The sequence below is a fragment of the Corvus cornix genome, chromosome Z (assembly GCF_000738735.6).
Source record: "Corvus cornix cornix isolate S_Up_H32 chromosome Z, ASM73873v5, whole genome shotgun sequence".
Classification (NCBI taxonomy): domain Eukaryota; kingdom Metazoa; phylum Chordata; class Aves; order Passeriformes; family Corvidae; genus Corvus; species Corvus cornix.
In genome coordinates this window covers 32,141,712-32,167,310 of record NC_046357.1, presented here as the reverse complement: position 1 = coordinate 32,167,310, position 25,599 = coordinate 32,141,712, and the positions used below count along the sequence as shown (strand labels likewise).

The 25,599-nt window shown below is 38.8% G+C and overlaps 1 protein-coding gene across 1 annotated transcript in view; it reads right to left on the bottom strand.

The window, feature by feature from the left end:
- Positions 1-25,599, bottom strand: part of ADAMTS19 (ADAM metallopeptidase with thrombospondin type 1 motif 19) — a 137,967-nt gene that overhangs the window by 94,609 nt on the left and 17,759 nt on the right. Inside the window, 4 exon segments of the mRNA XM_039567410.1 lie at positions 8,801-8,958; positions 9,743-9,826; positions 10,779-10,951; positions 16,392-16,557. Of these exon segments, the coding sequence (XP_039423344.1) occupies positions 8,801-8,958; positions 9,743-9,826; positions 10,779-10,951; positions 16,392-16,557 (581 nt within the window).

Below are 25,599 nucleotides of genomic sequence, written 5' to 3'. Positions count from 1 at the left end.
TAACTAAAAAACAAAGTTCAGAAGTGTGACAACAGCTGAACTGAATGTATAGTTAATACATCAAAACAGATATAGAATAGTTAGGAAGCCAAGGAAGGTGCTTTTGAGCAGAATCAAACAGAATCTAGACACAGCATTAGCATTAAACAATGACCCAGAAGAAAATAGGAGAACATTCCTGCTAAACTTCAAAAATTAAATGAGTTCTGATAGATACACATAGGAATCAAGACAGAACAAATCTTAAAGATGACTCATCTGAGTAAATTTTCTTCTAATGTAGCCAAAACTGGCCTCCTGACTTGATTAGACAAAACAAGAGCAAAAAATGAGCCTCTGAAAATATGCAGTAGGACAGAATAGCATCCTTTGATAAAGATGCAGAAAAATGTCAGAATAACACCACTACCTTTGTTCACACAACGTTGTGTACAGTTTTGGTGCTTATGGTTGAAAAAATAATTTTGTAAAGTGGAAAAGGTCTGGAAAGAGGTGAGAGAATAATTACATAGAATAACCTCTGTAAATTACTCTGAGACAAAGAGTTGTTACTTGAGCACAGCCTACAAGTATTTTCATAGGGAAGAGTTTTCTAACAGATTTTAGCAGCAAAGGGTACAAAGAGATCCATGGTTGAAAGCTGAAGTAACAAAAATTAGGAATAAGTCCAACTGTCCATTCAGCAAGTAAATAACTGTGCCAATAATCAAATGCAGAACACAGTTAATCTTCCTTTCTTTTAAATTTTTGTCTTAAGACTTGTCTACACCTTTCTTGCTCACCAGGAAAATTAAAATGTAAAAATTACTGTCTAAATTTGACATTTGGGTCTCGCACTAGATACTCAGAAATTTTAAGTTCAGCTTAAGTCCATGTATTCCTATGGAACAGATCTGTACTATGAATGGAACATGCACAGCCTAATTACACCAGCTTGAAAGAATAAGATGAGAGCAACAGGTAAATTCATGGAAATTTTTCCCATGTCCATTCCCACAACCACTTCACAGACGCAAATACCTTAACTTAAAAAAAAAAAAAACCAAAACAGCATTTGATGACTTAAAAATTAGTGTGACTTTTTTAAATACACAAGGTAAAAAATACAGGTCTTCAATGTTACAAGAGATTCTGGCTTTAAAAAAAAAACAAAAGGACAGAACTTTTTATTTAAATATGCTTTTTCCATGTTTTCCTGCTTTCTTCTGCATCTACAATCCTATTACTAAACAATTAACAGTAATGCCATGTGAGATTCTCATGAACTTCCTTGATGTCTGCTGGTGGTATCAAATAAATCAAATTATCAGGAGAGTTGATAAATTGAGTACAAAATTATCAAGAGAGTTGGCAGTATTGAAATCACAGTGATGAAGACAAACTTAAGAATAATCTCATCTCTCACCATGCATTTGCAAGAACTCACTTTTCCAAAGCTGAAATTCACTAGTAGTTTAAGGACAGCAGTAGCTGCTGAATAACCCAATCTCTCTCTCTCTCTCAATACACTGCAGCAATTTGGGACAGCCAAACACTCCAGGATTTTGGGGTGACCCTGTAATATCAGTTTCATTCTTGCAGGCATCTTTCACAGTCTTCTTCCTCTGACTTTCTTGAGGAAATAAAGGAATAAAAAGCAAAGTCAGAAAAATAACTTGTACTTCTTGTGTGTATTGGAAGATAACAGTAACACTTAAAAAAATCTTGTCCAAGCTTTGGAGAGAGGTCTGGATGGTTGGAACTATTGGAAGTAAAACAATATTTATGAAATCTACTTGCTAATGTTTATGCTATTGCCTACTTTTCTAGAACGAGGCACTTTCTTACAGTGAAAATGCCTAACAGCACTGTTTCAGTTATGTGTCACCCAGGACAAGGAGACCTCAGATACTGAAGTATGAATAAACGGCTGATGCACACTGTCAACATGGAACATCACTACCTGATGAATATTAGGAGAATCAGAGGTCTACTTTCTGTTGTAAGAACATATGAAAATGTAATTTCTGAGAAGGACAATAAAGAATTTGGTATTTTTCTGTATTCTTCTCTTCATACTTGTTCTTCTAAAAACCACTGTGATACAACAGATTGACCAATGCACTGGAAAAGCAGAAAAATGTATAATTTTTAAGTGAAGGTAGATTCTGCCTCATTCTTGTAACCACACTTTTATACACTTCAAAGCCTTCATTACCTAATTTGCAATAGAGGATGTAAGAACTAGAACAGAATATATAAGAACTTAAATACCATCACAGAACAACTGGGAACACCATGGGCCTTTTCCTGCCTTATTTTCAGTTACTTCATTCAGGTCAAGCAACCCATGCAGATAGCAACTGGTTATGTCATCTCAGGGGCCACCAAAATCAGGGCTTGTCTCTGCACAGTCAGACCCTGTGATTTAAAAGGCAAGGAGGACATTGATGCGGTATGTGCATTTTTTCCTCAGAGAAAATTCCTCATAATGTCTATCTCTAAAGTAACTATGCTAATTTATAACTGAATACAGTACAAAGTACCTGACAAAACAGGTAGTTTTATCAAACAGTCCTTAAATAACTTTTTGTCTTATTTATCACATTCTCTTTATATCAACCTCCCCAGTAATCTTTTCTAAATACATTACAAACTCTTTCTGCCTTTCTTCTCCTTCATGGCATCATATTTTAAACAGGATATTACTTCATCAAAATAAGCTGGTTTAAAGGGAAACTAAACAAAAACTGACATCATGAAATAGGACCAAAGTAAATTGAAATGAATTCATAGCAGATTCATATGTATTAAAGTCTTTGGGCAGAAAAAAAAAGCTGTAGGGAGAAGCTGGTTTTGCTTTCCTCTTTACAGAACAAATGCAAAAATAAGTTTTGAAAACTACCTTTTTCCTGGAAAGGCTATGATGGCCCTCTCGCTGTTGAATAACAGCCTCCATAACATCCACATTACACTCTTCGTACATAGGCATTAAAAATTAGCTCTGCAGAACACTCAATACTTCATTTCTAACTCTTGGTTACTACACAAAACTGGCATGTGAAAGCTCAGGAAAACTTCTACAAAGCACCCTTGCTGTCCTATTATCATGTGAGACAAAACAGGAAATGCAGCAAGTTTTAGGAGGGCTGCCACAGAAATTGTGGCATATCCAGAACTTTACATATTTACTCGAAAAACACCAAGCAGTTGGTGTTCATCTGTATGAACAACATTATTTCTCTCAATAAAGCAGACCTGCTGTCCAAAGCTCTTTGGAAGTTGTGACAAAGGAGCTTATTCCATGTTTGCAAAACAGAATGAGACTCTGAATTAACAAAACACACGTGTAGAGCCACACATGGTGTTAGCTGTACCATAAACCTGATGATATGTAGAGGTAGCCTGGATTAGCAAAACATTTCCACAGTCAGAAATTGCTCTGGTGTGATTTATTAGCAGCTAAAGCAGCTTTCAGGTGGGAGGCAGTACAGTCTAGAGAATAATACCACTGAAAAATAAAAACATCAGAAGAACAGATCTTTTATTTCTAGCTCCAGCATTACCTACTATTTGACATCAAACCAATCACTTCCCTTCTCTCTACTTCAATTTCCTTAAAACTGATCAAAGATTCAATCCAAAAAATTGTATTTAAACTGACAGGTAAAAAATTGTAGACAACCCTGGAGCGAGTCCAGAGGAGAAGCATGAAAATTATCTGAGGGCTGAGGCACCTCTCCTATGAAGACAGACTGAGACAGTTGGGGTTGGTCAGCCCGCAGAAGAGAGGAGTTGATATTACAGCCTTTCAGTACCTAAAGGAGGCCTACAAGAGGGCTAGAGAGGAATTTTTTACAGGGTCATGTAGTGACAGGACAAAGGGGAATAGCTTTAAACTGAAAGAGGCTATGTTTATATTAGATATAGGGAAGAAATTCTTTACTGTAGAGGTGTGAGACACTGGCCCAGGTCACCCAGAGAAGCTGTGAATGCCCCATTCCTGGAAATTCTAAAGGCCAGGTTGGCTGGAGCTTTGATCAATATGCTCTAATACAAAGTGTCCCTGTCCATGTGGTAGGGGGTTTGGAACTAGATGATCTTTAAGGTTCATTCCAACCCAAACAATTCTATGATTCTATGAAATCAGTATATCATTATTACGAAGCAGAAAAGCATCTTAACGTGTGATCAGACTTTCACACATTCAGAATCACAGAATCCCAGAATTGTTAGGGTTGGAAGGGACCTCTGGAGATCATCTAGTCCAATTCCCCAGTCAAGGCAGGGTCATCCTGATCAGGTGACCAAGAAACATGTCCAGGTGGGGTGTAAATGTCTCCAGAGAGGGAGACTCCATGACCTCCCTGGGCAGCCTGTTCCAGTGCTCTGACAACCTCAATGGAAAGAAGTTTTTCCTCATGTTGAGGTGGAATTTCTTGTGTTTTGGTTTATAGCCATTGATCCTTGTCCAGCAGTTGAGCACCACTAAAAAGAGTCTGGCACCATCCTCTCGAAACCCACCCTTGAGATACTTATATTCACTAATGAGATCCCTTCTCAGTCTTCTCTTCTCCAGACTAAACAGGCCCAGCTCCTGCAGTGTCTCCTCATAAGAGAGATGCTCCAGATCCCAAATCATCTTTGTGGCCTCTGGTAGACCCTCTGCAGTAGCTTCTTGTCTTTCTTGTACTGAGGAGCCCAGAACTGAACACAATACCCCAGATGTGGGCAAATAGAAGGGGGCAGGATCACCTTCCTTAACCTGCTGGCCACATTCTTTGCAATGCATCCCAGGATCCCATTGGTCCTCAGGGCCACAAGGGTACACTGCAACTCCATGGTCAACTTCTCATCCACCAGTACTCCCAGAAATGCTGCATTAAATCCTAAAAGCTGTGTGGCCAAAAGCACTGACAGTTGAAGATATCTCCAGACCACTGACTATCTTAACTAGCATCTCTTGCATCAGTTCAGAATGCCTCTGCCTCTTCCCATAAAGGTTCATTAAGCTGAAGATGAATAAATGAGAGGAAAAAGGTGTCACATGCTTTATTTATTTTATAGCATCTTGCCACTCACAAGATACATCTTACAGCTAAAGAATGCAGCCCTAGGTTCACTCTCCTGGCCATACAGGCTTGAAGCATTTGATACTCGCTCAAACTGCTGCTGCTATTGCAGATACTGCTAGCTGCCTCAGCTGTCTCAAATAAAGAGAGCCCCGGGATAAGGTTTCTAGCAAACAAGCAGAATACTATTGCTCATTATCCTTGAACAGTCACAAGGAACATCTAGATGTAAGGAAGTCTATTCCCCTTTAGCCACCTTGATCAACGCAATGCTACATATGATACTCAGATATCCTTTATGCCTTGGCCCAAGTTTACTCTTGTTGCGGTGACCCAGCCCACTGCAGGGCTGGGGCAGCGTGATGCCAATCAATCCCAGCCCACCCCCTGGATCAAATTTCCCGAAGAGGCAGGCTCAGGGGGTGGGTCAAGGGGCGGCTCAGAAGCCTAAGCCGCACCCCCCCAGGCGCTGCCCGGGTCCAAGCCGCCTCCCCCGGTTCGGGAAAATTCCTGGTTACTCGGTTGTTCACTGGTTCTCTGTTATAACTCCCGCCTTTCCCCCAGTGGTTCTTGTTAAATTGTACCCTCCTCCTGGCTTGTAACTCATTGGTTGTTTTCCCCTTTCACCGCGGTTTTCAAATTGCCTGTAAAACTGAGGACAAGCCTCGGGGAGGAGCCCATCGCGTTCCATCCCTTCCGAGCTTGTTCGGGTCGTGAAACTTCTAAGAATAAACCTGTTAGGAGCCAGACCAGAACAGCCTCTCTCTTCCTTTGCCTCCGAGCTAACGTGAGCCGGTACCATCGGCTGCTGCTGTGTTTCCTCTGCCGAGAAGCCAGCGAGCTAGCCCAGCAAGCAGCTCTTTTCCTGATGCCGAAGTCGCTTCAGCAACGCACAGAAGAACGCAGCTGGACTCTCTCTGACCTGGGGCACGCCAGAGCTCATGCTTCAAGCACAAGTGCTGCATTATACTCTTTCCTACTGCTTGCTTCTTTTCTTCTCCATCTAGACTTCCCTGCCCCACAATGCACTCACTACTACTAAAATCAGCTTGGGGTCTTAATCTGCAAAATCTATTTCTAGTCTGTTACCCCAAGTATGCTTTCTGACAAGCTAATGAAAATTTGCTGCAGAGAACATTTCTCATGTCTTCCACCAAAGATTAAAAGAGCTTGTGGGTAGCGTAGCTACTGCTTAGCTAATGTGTTAATGTGTAACAAATACTAATCTGCCCCCTCAAAGCCCCAGCTATCCATAAAACAACCATACACATTAAATACAGAAGGATGACATAAAGTAAAAAGTGGGGGGTTTTCCAAGAAAAGATAAGGGACTGAACAGCAAAAATGGCAACAAAGCTGTTGCCACAGCTAAATTTCTAAATTTCCTGCTTCCCGTAAGTGGCCAGCTCTCTAAAACAGGAAAATTTAGGGAAGCATTTTTCTGCTTCAGAAAATTGAAATACACTATAGATATTGGAGTAAACAGAATGTAACTAATCTAAAAGAAAAATGCATTAAGTTCCCAGTGACAGTGCTCTGTCATGTAAGTGTAAAGCTTACACATGGTTTTAGGATACCACATCACTGACCAGCATGGGATTGCACAGTGGTATTCTGCTACAGCAAATCACAGGAATTTTCTTTGGAAGGGAGCACTGAAGGTTATCCGGCCCAAGCTCCACCTCAAAAATGGCACTTAGACCAACCCTAGGCTGGTCGAATCATCATTCTGTCCTTTCCTCTGGATCATGTCTGCACGCTGGATGAACACTAACATGCATCCCCCTGTGCACCACCTACAGCCAAAAACATGACAGTACCTGCTTGGAACAAAAGAGGTGAACTGGAGGCCTATTTCCTTCTCAATGTGTGAAATGCCTGACACTTAAAGAGTTACAAGGAACTGCAGATCTGGAATCATAACCTTGTGGCTGCAGAGCACATGTTGAGCATGTACATGAAGTACCTTCTGCACACAATGAAACATACTAGCTCTAGGTCAGTAAGAGGAACGCGTAACTCAGTAATGTGCCTAATGCTGATCTAGCTCTGAAAGGCTTAAATATGTTTTCTGTTTTGAATGAAAGTATCTGCAGGTCTGCATGGGCTGCCTGTTTTTTAATGAAGGCACATGGATGAAGGATTCCAACCTTTGCTATATAGATAAGACCTCAGCTATAGAGCCAAAGAGGAAACAAGAGAGTAACCTATTAATCATTTCAAACATTTACCATCTGGGAAATACTGCTTTCTGCACCACCTCTACCAACACTTTACCAACACCTTTGAGATCAAGATGCCTCAAAATGCTCCCCTCGTCATTGCAAACTAAATTCTTACTGTGCTGGTGTCATAGGTTAGCAAGCATAGTCCCGGAAGGGATGTCCTTGCTAAGGGGTGCTTACAGCTTCCTCTGGGACCTGATAGAACCTACCAGCTGGCCAGTTTGAATATGGACAATTCTTTAAGCCACTTAAAGTTGTGACCGCCTCTGTGATACACACTTAAGAATAGACAGACCCCCCCACAGCTCTCTCTCTCGTTTCCGGCGCTGGGACAGGTGGCTGCGGGGCCCAAACAGGGGCCAGTGGGCCCGGCCCCTGCTCAGGCCAGGCCGGGCCAGGCCACGGCTCCAGGATGACCCCCCCAGCAGGGCTGTGGGCAGCCAGAGTGGCTTGGAACTCCCCCCTCCCCTCTCCACTGCGGCCAAGATTTCAGCAAAAGCGGCACTTCTGTCCGGCAGAGGCCAGGTGACCAACAGCGATAAGACACACAGCTGCAAGGCTGAGGTGAGATTAACCCTTTTAGTGCTGTGAAGAGCTGAAAACCTGAGGGAAGAGAAAGAGGAGATGCTTAAAGCTGAAATTCTGTTGTGAAGCTATGATATATCAGAGTATCCCGTTGTAATTTCATGAAGATATGGGGGGTGGAGTGTTCAATTCGTGAGCAAAAGCACCTGCGCTGAGATAGGCAGATGCTGACGCAGCTGTAATTTCATGAGAAGTTTGGACAGGGAGAGATGGAAGCGATGAGGACTTTTGCTCCAAATGGAAAAGGAGAAAACCTCAATTCCTAGAGATGCTCCCAGAGATAGCCCTAAAGATGAAGATGAGGAGGACCCTTTGCTCCCAGGGAAGGCGGAGGGCCTCTGTTCTTAGAGATGAAATGCTCCCAGAGATGGGTGAAGAGAACTTTTGTTTCTGAATGGCTCAACCTTAAAATTGTACCCCAAAAACTTCAAGAGTGGACCCTCAAAAGCAGTTGCAGGAAAAGCTGCAGGGCGGGGGAAGGGACTCACATGCGAGCAGAGAGACTCCTCTTCCTAAATGGACTGAACAATATTTGCAAGCGGGCAGCTGTCTTGTTGTGATAATGTTTTCACAGCACGAGCAAGAAGAGACTTCTCTTTCTAAATGGACTGAACAAGGTTATTATGGCAGTGGTAAACAGACTGAACATCTCAAGGGTTGTCTTTTTACATTGTCAGTGGGAGAAGGGAGGAAGGTGGGGGGAGGAGGAGAGTTCTGAAGGTAGTATAATTTTTTTTTCCCTCTTTTAGGTCTGTTAATAAACTTCTTTATATTCTTTCAAGTTTGGTGCCTGCTTTGCATTTCTCCTAATTCTTATCTCACAGAAGATAAACAGTAATGAGTATTTTGGGCCAAACCACTACAGTTGGCCATCTACTTCAATCTACGTTCACACTGGTGTCATGCCTATTTTTTAATGCTCATCTTTCACTACTTTACCTTGTGATCAGTATGGCTGCATCAACTGAAGACATGTCTTCTCCCCAGCTTGTCGACATTTCTAAGTGTATATCATTCTTCTTGCCAAATTCTTCATGTTGCCATTTACAAAAGCTTTCCAGCATTTTTTCCCCATGATGTCCAATATACATATCTGCCTGGAAATAAAAAACAATTCATTTTATTAAAACTAGGATTCTGTAAATAGAATTCGGAGAATTTTTTGACTGAGTTACTAAAAATATTCTGCTTTTTATGACATAATATATCCACAGCAAAACAACTCAAACTTCAGGAGCAGAGACTACCTTTTTCTCATGTTAAAGATACAAATGAAGACAGTGCATTGACAGTGTACATGCATCTGTTCACTCAAACTCTTGTCTTATTTATTTGATGATTTTTCATTATCCATAGTGAGGAAAAATATAATGACGTTAAGATTCAGAATTTGAACGTGAAATGAGATTACTCCAACTACTGAGAGGAACTGGAGAAAGAAATACTTACTTATTCACTGGAAAATTATAATATTTTAAATTAGAACTATTGTTAAGGGAATCCCATTTCCTTATGAACTAAGTGCTATATCAGCTTCTATTTGTCTAGGGATTGGGCTTAAAGACTATTTTTCTATTGAGATACATGAATGCACAAAATGCAGAGCAGAGGCAGATTTTCTTAAGATCTACCTGATTTCCACATAGAAACTTCAGTTGATTTTTAATTGTAAGCACAGACAAGTTTCAATACATGCAGCACATAAATTAGGAGAAGGTTAATCCGGGGCTGCTCATCAGTGCAAATCACTAAATAATATGCAAAAGTTAACTGACAAATTTTTTTAGCCATTAAAGTTCATTAATATTGCAAGCTTTTGTGGACCAACAAGATAAGTAGCATTACCCTCTACAGGCTAAGACAAACATCATAAATACTTACTGGAGTCTCATGAAGGAGAACAAGCTTAGTCACCCGAAGATTTACTTGTAGTCCAAGACTCTTGTGTTGGAAAAGATTAAAAACCTAAGACAGAAAAAACCAACAAATAAAAATATGAACTTGTATTGCACGTACACTAAAAATAACAGAACACTGTATGCTAAAAACAACAGAACCCCAAAGAACCTCAAAACTCTCATATTCTACTGTAACTGTTTTATTTTCCATAATTTGAACAGAGCGTTAAGATAATGTACTATGTTGGTCTTCTGAAGGGAAAACAGAGCTTAGGCAGTATCATTCCAGGGACATAAAAATACACACTATCCTCTGAATGGCCATGACCACTTTATAAATTGTGGCCTGTTTCTCCAAATATTTACATGCATATTTAATACTGTTCACACGAATATTTCTATTCAGTTAAATCCATGATCGGGGACCAAGTGGTCTGAGCTAACCTCTAATTCTCTAATTCTTCCTATCCTTCTTATATTAATTGTTCAGCCTATGCTCCCCTTCTTTAGAACAATCTTTCCTTGTATACTACAGATGCTATTTTTCACTGTTTTATGCACCAAATGAGTGCACTATAGCTCCAGATGGATCCAGAAGGGAATGTAATTGTCCATGTCCATCAATCTTTCTTTTTTTTCTACCACTATTGATCACAAAATCCTCTTCCTGGAAGATGAAAATGTCATGAAATGAAAATGTCTCCTTAACAAGCATAGGTCATCAGAAACTACCCAATATTCCAACCTTTCCAACAACACCATGAGCTTCTAACCAAAAATTTATCTTGTTCTCTCATTTCCAGGCTTCCCTGAGATGTATGACCAGACAGTACAGATAAGTCTGCAGCATCATGGTTTTCTGCTGCAAAACATATGGGCTAAGTCTTGACAGCCTGCTGATGGTCATGTACTAACTGTCCCTTACAGGTGTTCAGTCAGAATCATTAGAAGGAGTAATTAAATAAGCCTGCTGTGCATGAACTGTTGCAAAACATCAAAATTAGTTTTATATTTCCTACCATGTTTAAGATGGTTAGAATAAATCTTCTGGCAGCATCTGTTCCATGATACGAAACCATAGCTGGATCTGCCACCACAACAGTTTCTATGTTGTACTCCTGAGGTAACTTGTAAGAGTATCGCTTTCCTCTTCCACCTTCTGACACCTTTTGATTCTTGGATTTTCTTTTATCTGTAAACCAAAACAGCACTTGAGAAACTCATCCATCAAACTACCCCTGCAGTACTTTTTAGGATTTGTTACTCTTGGCTAAGTTATAACTCTCATTATACGGAAAGTAATAGCTATGGATTTTAATATATATATGCTTATTTGCCTCTGCCAATGCTAAGGCTCATACTGAAGGTCTATACTAAGTATAAATATTAGCTTATACCAAGAAAACAGAAATTTTATCCATCTTTTCAAATAAAGTCAGAAAGATTATTTGCATCCTTTCACCTAACATATTTATAAAAAGAATATGTGTCTCACTCTGGTTTGTGGGAGAAAACGCAACTCATGTTGGATCTGAAGGAAAAATAGTCTCACTGACACTGCAGAATTGTTGTCTGTCCATCTTCATAAATCACAGAGAAAATATCTTGATGTCATTGTATCTTAGCATACAAGACAACAAATACAGATTTGCCATAAAATCATGTATTAGGTAAATACATGCAACAATTCCATGATTTGCAAAGAGGAAAGAATATTTCAGGTGAATGACAGAGAATGATACAGGTTTATTAGAAACAAAAAAGTGAATTTTTACTGACACGACTTCAAAGTCAGTGCTGATGTCATTATAAGCAGCTGAAGCAAAGTAACAAAACCAAACCCTGGAAACAGGCCTCCAAATCTACAGAAAGCTATAAATTGAAAACATGTTATATTTATGGTAAGGTTGAGGTTACTGATGGTGTTAATTTTAAGTTTCCCCTCCAAAAACCCAACAAAATCCCCATTACTACTACAACATATATTAAACCCCCCCACCCAATTACACAGAAACTGTTCAAGCCAGAAGGTGGTCAGATTTACAGACAGCAGCTAGCAATGCCATTTTAAATAATCTAATTTAAAACAGAATGTGCTAAACACTAAGAACACTGTGGTCCCATAAACTGTTGAAACCTCTGTCTTTTGGGATTGCAGTGGATGAGAAGACTGCACAGCTCTACAGACAAGCTGTCTGCCCATCATTTGCCTTAGATAGCTCTGCCATTAACAAACCAATGGACAATCTGTTCTTGGCCAGCCAACCTTTTCCAAATTGCTGGCAGAAATCCCCATCACGAGATCTCATTTATCTGAAAATTGTAGCTCTTCTCGAAGAACTTTAGATAAATGGAATTAGTAATTTTGATACTACTGGTATTCAAACAACTGCCACATTTGCTGCCACATAACAAGCAAAAGAGGCTTTAGGCAAAATCAATTGTTTCTTTATATACTCATAAATAAGTAAAAATTACAAAGAATTGGTCATTATTGAAGGCAAAGTATGTAAGAGATAACAACTGCTACAAAAAACCCAGCTACATCAATAACGCATGTGCTATCAAGATAAAAGTCAGAATAAAGATGCATTAATTAATCTTAAAAATTTAATTACATTGACAAAATAAAAAATAAATTCTACAGGAGGGTTCTGTGCAGTAAGACCTCTATTTTGTGCAACTATGGAAAATAAGAAGATTCCATATTCATATATTATCTAAACACAGTTGAGTGAAAGGAAAGCTAGGAATACTGCATTACCCCAGCAAGATGGCTAAAAATACTGCAGCAAGGACATTTGACATAAAATAGGCAATTAAGAGAAAACAACAAGAATGCTAACAAAACAATAACCCCACCCTAAAAAAATTTAGAGAGATTAAAATCCAGCTACTATAATCACAGGTTACATAAAGTATATGAGCCACTAAGAAGAGGCTCTGACTACAGGACTCCTGCACACCTTCAAGTCCTCAGGCACAAAAGCATTTCCTGAGTACATGCACATGAGGCCCAGACTACAGGGGAATCACCACCACTCCCCAGGGGGTAACCTAGTCATACGGAAATTGCAGCATTCTGCCTACATAAGGAATATTCAGGAGCTTAGGAAGACATGAGCTATACTTCCACTGTAATTTGATCAGGGATCTAAATACTTTCCTACAGAGTGACAACTTTTTTCTGGAGTAGAAGTGAACATCTGAAGTGGCACCAGTCTCCATCTGACACAATCTCATACATCCATGACCTGGATTGTTTGCACATTTTACTGCAAGACTATCACATAGAAACAGGCTGTAGAGAAAGAATCAACACAGCTCTCCCAGCTGACTGCGCAGTCTACATCCCAAAATGTAAAACTTCTGCTTTTGATACAGTGAAACTTAGCTGGCTTTTTCCTGCAAAATGACATTGTTCTAAGAGGAAAAGCACACTTGTAGCTCAGGACAGTATGTTGTTTATTGCCAGATCTAAGAAGTAGAAGAGGAGTCTTCCAATCTCACAAATTCAGAGGGGATTTGAAATTCACATTTTTCATATCCTTCGTAAGAGATTTCTTTTTTCTCAACATGCCCCATGCCTTGACCATGACTTCAGTTCACTGTACAAACAACTTCAGTCTGGAACAAGTACTTCAATTAGGAAGAAGAAAATATCTTAGCTTCCCAGTGTGGCCCTTTGCTCTAATTACAACTGCTTCTCTCACATTTTTTCTGTAACACACTTCTGAATTGGTTTCTTTTAAAGGTTTCATGGGCCATGTGCTAAAGACAGGTGTGGAGTGTAAGGTCTGTGGATGTGCAACTGGCTTATATGTGTAAATAAATCATACACACTTTCAACAAAATTATATACATGCACACTGTCAACAACCAAGAAAGCATCTGCTTCTGTCAGTATGATTCTTTCCCTCGCCTAATTAATAAGAAAATCACCCCATTCACAAAAACAAGTTCTTTGTTCTCTCCAAACAAGTTTGGCTGTGTAGCAACTTTCAATCCACCCCTCAGTGGTTAACGGACAACAAACAATACCTTCTTTGATTGCCTTTGCTAGTTCTCCATGAAAAGCTATTATTCCCAATAGTGATCCTTCAGCACCTCCAGCACAGACATTCATTCATTCTGATAATTACAGTTCATCACTGGCAATACTCATTTACTTGATAGGTAGCCAGCCTTTGAGATCGATTTGGATCAAAACCAGCAGCAGAAATACCTGCCCCTCTTCTGACACACAAGTACTGTAGAAGCAAGAGATACGGTTGTAAGATAGGACCATATTGCAGAGAAGTTGCTGTGTCACCAAGGTTGTAGTTGCTCTATGTCACACAGCTACACCTCTACCAAAGGCAGCTGAGACTATCTCAGAGCCCCACACACTCATCTGTTTTATTTTTGTTTAATTGATCTACTTAGCTTATTATTTGACTTAGAATCTTCAAATATTTATGTAAAGGCTTATTTTTGATGCTTCAATTCACCTTTAAGGCTGTGTCTGTAGCATGAATATCTTGGTGATATTAACTAATTTCATGTCACACAAACAAATTCCTCCCAGCATAGACAGAAAATTTTAAGCATACTGCAGTCCGTCTCAGTAAAACAACCTGTAGCAGTGGACTGAGGGACTGGTATTGCTAGAACAACAGCATCAGTTAGAAACTGCAGATATTTATAGTCCCTGGCAATAACATTGTGTCAGAAGATGCTACTCAAGTTATGCACAGCTTGAACTCTTTTGAAATTTCAAAGCTGGTAGTAAATATAATGAAACTTCCTTCAAGCAGATATTTGATTCTCGGTTGACAGATTATTTACAACAAATCAAAGCTTTGAGTGTAAGATTATTACAAAAGAATAAGCTGACTTTCCCATTTTAGAGGGGATATTTGATAATGAACATCACAGAAGAATAATGTCCTTACAAAGGAGTTTGCATCTTTACTCACTTTCAGACCCATCACAGTTTGCTACGTCAGATACTCCTCCCCACCTTTCACAGTGCATACACCACGCATACTTTTCATTTTCTCTTTCTCATTCCCATACATATGCAGGCATGCATACCCTACAACACTTTTCACTAATAGGGAGGAATAAACAGCTTTACTTAATGTGAACAACCTTTACTAATACAGAAAATTTAACTTTCAGATAAGCAGTGTCAATGTAATACGATGCCTAGAAAAGTAATGTAGAGCCACTGGAGGAAGTATGTGTCATTTATTTCATCCCGCTGCAAAAAGAGCCTTGCTTTGCTAATTTATCTTTGGTTTCAAATGGACGCCTAACTATAAAAACAATACTTCCAAAATGGAAAAAAACTCCACCACAAAACCTGCCACATTTATTCTGTAACTATATAAAATGGACAGAGCAGTATAAATGTTCAGGAAGGATCAGACAGCCATGGAAAAGTTTAGGCTGAAAATGATCTCCAGAGGGCAGCTAGTCCAACCTGCTGCTCGAGTCAGTGCAAGTGTCAAAGTATAATCAGCTCTCTTAGAGCCGTTTCCAGCCATGCTTTATAAATACCTGGGGATGTGGACTCAACAGCCTCTCTAGTCAACCTCTTCCAGTGCTAGGCATTCTTACTGAGATTTTTTTTTCCTTATGGAAATTGAAATGTCCTTGAACACAAGTTACAACTGTTGTCTGCCACAGCATACCTCTAAGGAATGTCTGGCTTCATCCTCTCTCTGCAGACCCTTAGGCACCAGAAAGCTGCAGCTGCATCCTTCCCTTTATCTTTCCTCTCCTACTTGAAATAACTTAGTTCCTTCTGCCTCATCCCAAATGTCATATAATCCAGGTGCCACTTCTGCCATTTCTTTGCATTTTGCTAGGATCTCATTTATACACGAAAAACATGCCTAAAAATCTGATCTAAGAATCACTCATTCTGGTTTATTTCCTAGGAGAAAAGTAATTTCTCACAACAAGGTTAGAAACACCCCCAGCTCATGCTGAGGTCAAAGGACTGAGAAGAACCCTTTGGAGAATGAGAGCTGATGATGAAGCAGAAAAAACAAAACGTCATCTTTCACAAAAGCCATTTTTTCCCTTCTCCACTGACAACTAGGAAGTCATCACTATGTGCCAAACTTCTGTTGAAACCCTTCTGCCTCAAAAAAGTTCTACCTGTCATTGAGGAAGATGCTTTAGGATTGTTTCATACACATCTTCTAAGCGTCATTCATAGAACAAAAACACTTATAAATTCAGACACATTTGGAAGTTCACAACTTTTCTAAACAAAACCAGGAAGTTCTCCTTAGCTGTGTTTTAAAACAGAAAATTAAGTACAAGCACTGCACATAGTGCAATTTAAGCAGCTCTGAAGACAGAGAGGGACAGAAAATAGATTTTAAGTATTAAGCTGAATTTTAAAATGCCCTGAAGATTTCTGCTTTCAAATACAAAAGCATATTAAGAAGCAGCATCCATTCCCTCTCCCAACAAGCGAAACTGCAGCTGCAGCATGCCACCTTGGAGTCCACCATAGGGTACTGCTACAAGAGTAATCAGATATGCTTTTGTCAGGGTTCTTTTTTAACTACTATCTACTTTTCTTAAAAATATATTTGCAATATTACAACTTTTCAGTGTGATTTGTATATTACCTGTAACAACACCACAGTACTGATTCTGAGAAGGTGGCTTTTCAGAAATTTTCTCCTCTATGGATCTTTTTCGTCTGTACACCCTGTGTGCATGTCCTGTCACAGCCAAAGTGCGGTTGAGTGGCTCAATAAATATGAAGTCCTCATTAATCTGTATAAACCCCATCTGCAAAGGAAAACAAAAGGAACATATAAGGTAAGAATTTATTGAGTTGTGCACAGTCCTGCAGGAGGAAAAAACCCCACAAAACTCCATTTAAGAAAACACTTTGTTTTAGTAACCTTATGAGCAAAGTGAGTACCTTTGTATTTTACAAGTTTTCTACTTAAATGAACCAGAATAAATTTCATTTATTTCAGCTAAATCTGGGTGGGTGGGTGGCTACATGCCAGTAGCATATGCACAGTAAAAGATATGGAATGTTAAACGTTTACTTTGGGAGACCCAGGGGGTCATTTATATATGTACAGCATGTACAGAAAAGTCTATACACTGGTTTTATTGTTTATTATTGTCACATTTTTAGATAACTATATTTAATGATATAACAGGAACAACATAAGGCATGTGAATACATCTTGAACAAATGTGAGGATGGAAAAGAATTCTCATGGCTCTCTTTTTACTCTTTTTCAAACTAAGAAAACCCAAAACTATTTAAAAAAAGGCAGAAATACACCTTCTTGGTTTCCAGCAGTTACACCAGAAAAATATATGAATACAGCCATTTAGTTGGTTAACTCTTCCCCCATCCCAACATATTTATACACACAAACATACAAGAAAAGTTAACACACCAGATGCACATCTAATATTACAAGACTGTAGCCAAAGCTAAAAAAATAATACTGTAAAACATACTTACATAAATACCACACAAATAAAACTCAGCTCAAACTGTTAAGCTGCCAATGCACACAAGTTCCTATCAAGAGTAAAGCTGGAGACAGCAAGGTTTTGTGGGGTTTTGTTCCCCACATCAGCATGACTGACAGTTAATTTCCTCATTCTCTAAGCTTAAACCTGTTAAACTGTTTTGCTACAGAAACAAAACAATGTGATGTATTTGGCTAAGAGAAGCAGAGAGCTCTTCTGTATGTTTCTATAGCATCAATGGAGAGAAACAGAAAATAAGTTTGTTCTTCTGGAATTATGTAGGTGCCATTATCACACTGGAAATCCTGCCTGACAGATGAATAAACCATCCAAAAATATTCTGACCCAAGGAAGAAAACTAAACCAAAATTTTTAACTGGTACAAAACACAATTTCATTCAAACACAATACTTTTAAAAGAAAAAACCCAACAATCTTTCTGCACAATCACATGAAATAAATGTCAATACATACATTTAATTTTTTCAATCAGCTACACTACAGAATGCTAAAGAGATGTTGAAAGGTCATCACTAAAATTGCACACAAACGCAAAAGTATCTGGGGTTTTGGCTGTTCCTTTTCCTTTTTGCATTTACATTATAGGTTCAGTTCACCAGGAACTTTAAATGTCACACACTGGAAGATTAGCTAGGAATGTATTGCTAATTACTTTCTGTACACCTACAAGATAACACTTCCATGTATCTTGAAAAATGCTACTTTTACATAACAATTAAGCTTGTCTTACATAAACTATAAATGATGTGAAATGATTTTTTATTTAAAAGCATAGTTCTCAAACATCAGTAAAATGCACAAATCACTTTTCATTTTATTTTTATGTCTGATGTTGAATTTCACTCAGGCATAGATTATTTTACTTTTTTTAATAATTATTTAGTAAATGAAAGATGGTGATAAACTCTGAATATAGAACAGGAACAGCAGCCCATTAGGTGGTGCTGCAAGTTTCCCCTGTCCACCAGCAAAAAACAAGGCCTTAGTCCCTCCTGAACAAAGACGCAATCATAGAACATTTGCCACATTTCTTCCATCTTCATTCTCTTTGCTGCAAAATGAAACCAGGGCTTTAAGATTATGTCCTTCAGATTGCCACCTAGACATACTGAAAAGTTTTGCTAGGACCAACATTTAATGTTTTCTTCCAGGTCCTTGCATAGACTGAAGTTTAATTCATTGGCAGAGAAATCCAAAACTTATTGCCCGTTTCCTGAGCCAGAAGTTAAAGAACTGAACGGTGATGTAAAGTTATATGTATACATATGGGTAATTCAAGACAAATTTGGATAACCAAATAATCTCTGATGCTATTTTGACTGCTTTAAAAAAAAAAAAAAAAAGACATAATTTCTCCAACTTTTGGATAATCTCACAGGTAGAAAATGGTAGATGAAATGGTAGCCTTGTCAACCATGTCCTTATTTTTTCATAAGCATTACAAATACAGCTAAGAATATCTTTTAACAAAGTAAACACAGAAAGCAGAGAAGTCAAAGACATGCATTAAAGCATTACAGTTTCAACGCATTTTCATATATTGAATGCCAGGACCAATTACAGCCTTTAGACAGTTCAAATGGCAAAACTTCCATGTCATGAAAATGTACAGCAAAACAAAGATTAAAAAGATGGAAAAGCAAAACCCTAATATCCATCTGGGATAGAACTGTGAATTCTGACTAACTGACCGATCTTCCACCAGCTTCATCTGAAAAATTACCACTGCTCACAGCTGCAACTAAAAAGCCCATCAGGATGCTGGACTTATCTCATGTAAAGGTAGCTGTCCTGGGTTGCAGTGTATTCTATTACCATCCCCATCAGCTGTTGAAATCAGGTGGGGCAGTGTTTCCTTACCTCCTCCCCCCAGACTATCTTTCTGTTAATTGCCCATCATTGTCCTGCCACCTGACTCAGAGATAACTCCCTCCAGACTATCTTCTGTTAATGAGCCTAATCAACACTTGGCCTCATGACTCATTACCCCATTGTGAGATGCTCCACCCAGAGGGAGGAACCAAGCATCCCATCGTGGATATAAGCTGGGACTCTGAACACCAGAGATGCCTTTCCACTGGATTTCCAGAGAACAGGTGCTACACAGCTACCACTGGACCTTCTGAGGAGGAACAGACCCTTCTTTTTCTACAGGATCGCCACTTCGGGAGGACTGCAGCCACCATTCTCCCAGACTGCCACCACCACCCTGACTAACAGGGTGCCAGATTGTATCCTAACTCTGTCAATTTAACCCAGTGTTATCTGCTTTTGTTGTTTTTTCTTTCCCCCTCCTTTTATTTCCCTATTAAATTGTTATTCTGACTTGGTGTCTCCCACTAGTTTGTTTTCAAACTAGTACAGTAGCATAACATGTCGCTCTTCCCCCTGCTTTATCAAGTTTCTTACCTGAAAAAGACCCCCAAACTTAAATGTAGTACACACATCTCAGTAAATTTCAAGCCCATCCTAATCTCATTTGGCAAAAGTATCCTCAAATTTTGTAGGTATTGATGAACTCAGTACTTGCTCTGTGTTTATTTACTTTATGCAGTAAAGAGAGACATTAAGTGTAGGGCAAAATTCAGATAATGGGCAAATAAAACTTGGCTTGCAGAAAATTAATTTTTTGCTAAATTTGGATAGTGGGAAACCAAGACTAATGAAAACAACACCTTTCCCCAGCACCCTGAGTGGTGAGGGCAGGTGGGGAACAGCGGGTGTGGTCAGCATGTGACAGTTTCTCCCTGCTGCAGTCAACTCTCCACTCTCTTGTGAAGCAAATGTACACAAGTGAGCAAGGACAGGCTGTACAAGACTGTACTTTTTCATGCTCCCACCATACTGTCCAAGGCAAGTATCAATGGGAAAAATGCATTCCTATCATATGCAGAAAATGTATGTTTCTTACTACACATATTGCATCCATCAGTGCCAAAATATTAATGTCACATTTGCAGTGTAAAAATGAAAGATCCTCTTCACTGTACCATGCAAAAAACCAAATCTTCTTTACAAGTTCAATAGTTACTTGTTTTGAAACATAATCTGGTATTAGGCTTTGTACTATTTGTCAGATGTCCCAAAACTGAGGATATATTCCTGAGTAAACAGGCAAAATCTTTGATTTATGTATCAGTATCCCCCTCTGAAGGTGGTTTTTCCCCATGATTTTAAAAATCCAGATTTAATTTAGTATCATGATTCTAACAATTCTATCAGAACCTAACTTCAGCTGAAATACAACAAAAAGTCTCCAGCTCTTACTAAGGCAAATAATAAAGCAAGCTCAAATAACTTTTCAAACTGTGAAAATAACAGTATAAGAACTCTGTAAGCTGATATTATTCAAATGCTCTACCACTTTCCGTCTATAAGGACCTTCACTGCTGAAGGCTGAAGAAACGTAAGTGCCAGCAACTTCTGTTGTCAATTAACTGCATTTCACAGCCGTGCACATCATATACACTGTGCTTCTCCTGGAGGTTTTCCCTACCTGTCTGCTCACTCCACCTTGCTGCATGGAGATAGGAGACATCACAGAGGGGAGAGAGTCAGTATTATCACTGTTGACTGGCTTTCAGCTGCTGACATAGTGTTCAATCCAATCCTTTCTGGGATCTTTTTTAATCCTAGGGCTGTGTCTTATGGAAGAACACATACCTGCACAATACTACACATTATAGCCCTGAGAGAGGAAAAACATTTAGACTGTTATGCAGAGACCACTGGGTTAAAAGCATGTATTCAGGTACTAGCCCCCAAATTTGAGGTCTGTGGAAACAATTTTTCCATGGCTTTAGAATCCTTCCAAACTTCTCCACTCCCAGTCTGGTTTAAGATACACAGTACCCTGAATTCTTAGGAAAATCATTCTCTATAGGATGCTGCTCTCATGTTTAAGAGGATGACTACTTTTTTCAAAACAACCTGATGATGCACAAAGATGCAGGAAAACATTTATGTTGTTACTCAGCAGCACTCACTACGCAACTCACAATTAAACAGGTGTCATGGCTTAGCATAGTTTGGTTTTTTAGTAAAGAGGGCTCCATCAGCTACAGACATGATTCGCTTGCAAAGAGGTGCTTACAGCTTCCTCTACAGCTGACAGAACTTATCAACTGGCTAGTTTGAATATTGGCAACTTTTAAAGCCACTTAAGAAGCTTGACATGCCTCTGTGATCCACATTTAAGAATGAACAGAGCCCGGGAAAGCTCTCTTGTCTTCCAGCTTTCGGACAGGTAGCGTGCTTCCTAAATTCATGGTGGCATTTTAAAGTCAGATATTTGGTCACTGCTATCAGCAGTGAAACTCATGAACCAGTTAGAAGCCAAGTGCCACAGCTTTCTGTGCAACACAACAGGCTGGTCATCAGGTTCAAGTGACCACTTCTTCTACATGACAGCTACTCTCTGTTCTTATGACAAATACCAGCTGGCTGTAGACTCTTGCAACTCACACCGTCACAAAGTTCCCTGGTTCAGCTTGTGCCACTATTTTCAGAAATGTCAGTGCAGTTTCAACTACTGCATACTTGACCTTTGACCACCAGAAGAATTTAGGAGAACTGACAACCCAACTATTAAATGCTGAAACTATGTGTTCCATCCCCCTTTCTCTTCCTTTGCCCAGGAAGCTATTGCCCAGTTTCTGGTTGACTAGTCTTTGGCTTAGAAGATCAAAACCACCTGAACTTAAGAAACACCTGTGACAAAGGAAAGCACACCTCAACTCACGAGAAGATTGAAAGACCGTGTATTCTATGAAAGAAATAAAAACCCAGCAGGAAAGACCCCTTGCTACAATCATCTGCTATTGATTGTAGCACCCAGTTTGTTCTGAGTAATACACAGTTCGTGTGTTATTCAGAACAAAGGACACTGTCTTGAGGGAAGCATCAGCTCAGAGAACAATTGGCTGATTCCTCTAGCAACTTACCTACCACAATGGAATTTCAGCTTTGTCTCAAAGTCATAAAAAGCCATTTAATCTTCTTATTCTAGGCAGAAAATCAAACGTACTAAAATATATTAATATATCACTCATGAATTGTAGGTTTGCTTATAAATTTCACTTGACTATTGAAACAAACTCAGCTAAACTCAATGTGCTAAGTCAAGCCAAATTTTTTCTTTATGTCATAGGCAGCATGCATTATTTCATTATTGTCATTACAGCACCTTAATTGTCACTGCTTAGGTCCTGTAGTAATGGAAAAATAATGAATAAGACACAATGGAGAATACAGATGCAAATTGCCTCTGTATTTTAATGTCTTAGATCCACACATCAAGTCCAGTCCCCTATGCATTGGAGATTTTTTAAAATAGAGGGTTTCTTACATTTACTCTTATAACACAAATCTTTTGTCAGACTACACTTCCTTTTACATTTCCTTGCTGCTACTGTTAAATAAAACAGTTTCAATACAACTGCTCTCTATTATTTTACTATTCTTATTTGAAATGTTTCATATTTTTCTCTTCTAACAGTTGGAAATCTTTCCAATATTACAACTTTATTGATTCATGGCCATTATTTTACACCCATCTGATCCAGGGTCTACATTGCTTTCCTTCTGGGCCAGCTTTCCAGCCAGCTTTCCAGGTCCCTTGATACTCACTCCGAAGTTTTTATAAATGGTAATCATACTGTACTGCAGTTTCTACTGTGTGATGACAAATACACTAGCCTATGACTGTTGCTTGATGAAGCAGGCTTTACTGTAACTCTGAGATTAGCTCAGCTGGTTAGAGCCAGGTCCTAATAGTATCAAGGTTTGTGGGTTCAATACCTGTATGGGCCACTCAAGAGTTGGACTTGATCCTTGTGGGTCCCTTCCAACTTGGAATATTCTGATTATGTCATTATCCTTGTAACCACAAATTAATTCCTCTCTCTGAACATCAGCAAACAGAACTGCCAGCCACATTTCAGCTATCATTGCACTGCAAATTCATGAAATGAGAATAAAGTTTCTGTATCTTCACTTAACACCCTCAACCAATTACATATGCTTGATGGCTCATAATGATCCTGTGATCAGAAAATACACAATCTTTACACAATCTTTTTTTCCCCGTCACTGTCAGCTAATTCACTAGTCTGTAAAGCAAATGTATAAATGTATAAATGTAGTAAGTCACAAATAGAAGCAACTTACCTTTGGTCAGGCCACAGCCTTTGGTCTGTTTAATTCTTCTATGCCTCCCAGCTCTGAATTTACCACTAAAGGAGAGTCAAGTTCCCAAGTATTGTTACTGACCTTACCTCTGGCTCACATAAAGCATCTGAACTAGGTTTTTCATGACTAGGGACCGAGCCTTCCAGCAATAGACAGGTTTTCTTCCTTTGAAAACATTTATTGTCTAAAACATTGCCTTCTCTCCGCATTAATATGAACAATAGTCACACTGAAAACCAAGCAAAATTTACTGGAACTCTTTCTCTCACTCTGCCAGTTAAATTTGTGAGAATTGGACTTCAGAGCAATCATAGGAAGTTACACCAAAGGTACATCTTCCACTGAAAGCCAGATAGCTTCACATGGAGAATGAAGTCCTTAAGAAGTGGGAAAGCACAGAACAACAAATATAAACATAAAAGGATGACTACAGGTAACACAATTCCTACACTTTGCTATTTCCAGCGTATTATTTATGGTCATGGTCACACCTAACATTCAGTTTTTATAAAAATATCTCCTTGCATCTCAATTTCCTAGATCTAACTAGTTTTATCTGTTAGTCTTTGGAGCTACTTACTTTTCCTAAGGCATAAGGCAAGAAACATGATATGGTGGTGAAAATTGTTTCACCTAAGTAATGTGCCCACAAGTTCATTACAACATCATGCATGCTTAAAAAAAAAAAGGCAAATTTTAAGAGGTTGACTGAAATTAAACATATGTTGCAGTTTTCACAGATTTATTGCTTCAATAGTACATTGTAAATGGACTCCACTGTACACTCTTATTTTGGCAGCAGTTATCCTGAAGAACAGTTTAGCTGTAGTTTTTTTCAGTCATATTAGTTGTGTAAAAACACTGGAATGGCCTCAATGTTTTAAAACAGAGAATTCATCTCAAACACTTTAGAATCTTGCATTGAGAGGGCACAGAATAGTATAAGCATACATGAAAATTTTCAAAATCTCTAATGCAATGTAACTCAAATTTCATAAAACTAAACCTTAAAAGATAAATAGGCACTGATGCTGAGTGAAACCCTACAGTTCTTATGATGACTTGTTCTGGAAAAACTATAGAAATCTTATAAACAATTACTACTGTACACAGACTGTCTCATGAACTGTACTTGCATGTGCTGTTCTTTCTCTCTGTAGATACAAGACTAATCTTTTCCAGTTTGAGGTAATCAAAGTATCTTTAATAATAATTCATTGAAAACTACTTCCATAAGGCAATTCTAAGTGCTATTTTCAAATGCTTAAAACCGAAAAATAACAAATATGAAACATAAACTCCTAAAGCTAAATGTACCATTTCTGCTGTACAGCCTGTTTTTCAAAAAAATGGATGGCAACCAAACCAACTGTGTCTAACTGCAGGTAACTCATTCACACAGTGTCACATGAAGATAATACTGTTATGTGTGATATGCACTATAGGTAATAGTAACCTCCAGACAATTTAATATTTTGGGGCTTGAACAGGTATGACCAGACAAAGAATGTCATCTATGAGCCAGATAAAAGCATAGAGAACAGCAATAGCCAACAGGAGTTCCAGCATCTTCACTAAAGCCATAGAATGACAGAAATGTATTTATTTATCAGAAAGAGCTTTGTGAAATTCATCTAGGATGAATGCCAAGCCTAGCTCCAGTCCCTGGGACAGATCCACCCCCAGCACTAGTACAGACTTCATATTACTTGGATGGATGGATGGATTGTGAGAAGATCGGTTAAAATGGTCCTGGTGGTCCTTGAGGGCAGTAGGTATACAACAAAGGATCATACGCAAATAAAGATAAAAAGCCTAATGAAAATTTATATAGCCTTCTGTAGTGTAACATACGATCAGTGTGAAAGAAAATTAATACAACTAATTTTTGTCCAAAGTTTTTTAAAAAAATCCACAGTAATGCAATTCTGAATGAATAATAGAAAATTGTAGTGTTACGATTTCTGAAAGATATAACTTCTAAAAGCTTGTTCAGCACTTCCTCAGTTTAGGCCAAATAACCCCTGTAATTCTGTTCTGCTGAAATTTGATTCTTTCCACTAGTAACAACTGACCTATGCCATTGCCTGCATCAACACCCACACCTCCCCTAGAGGGGAG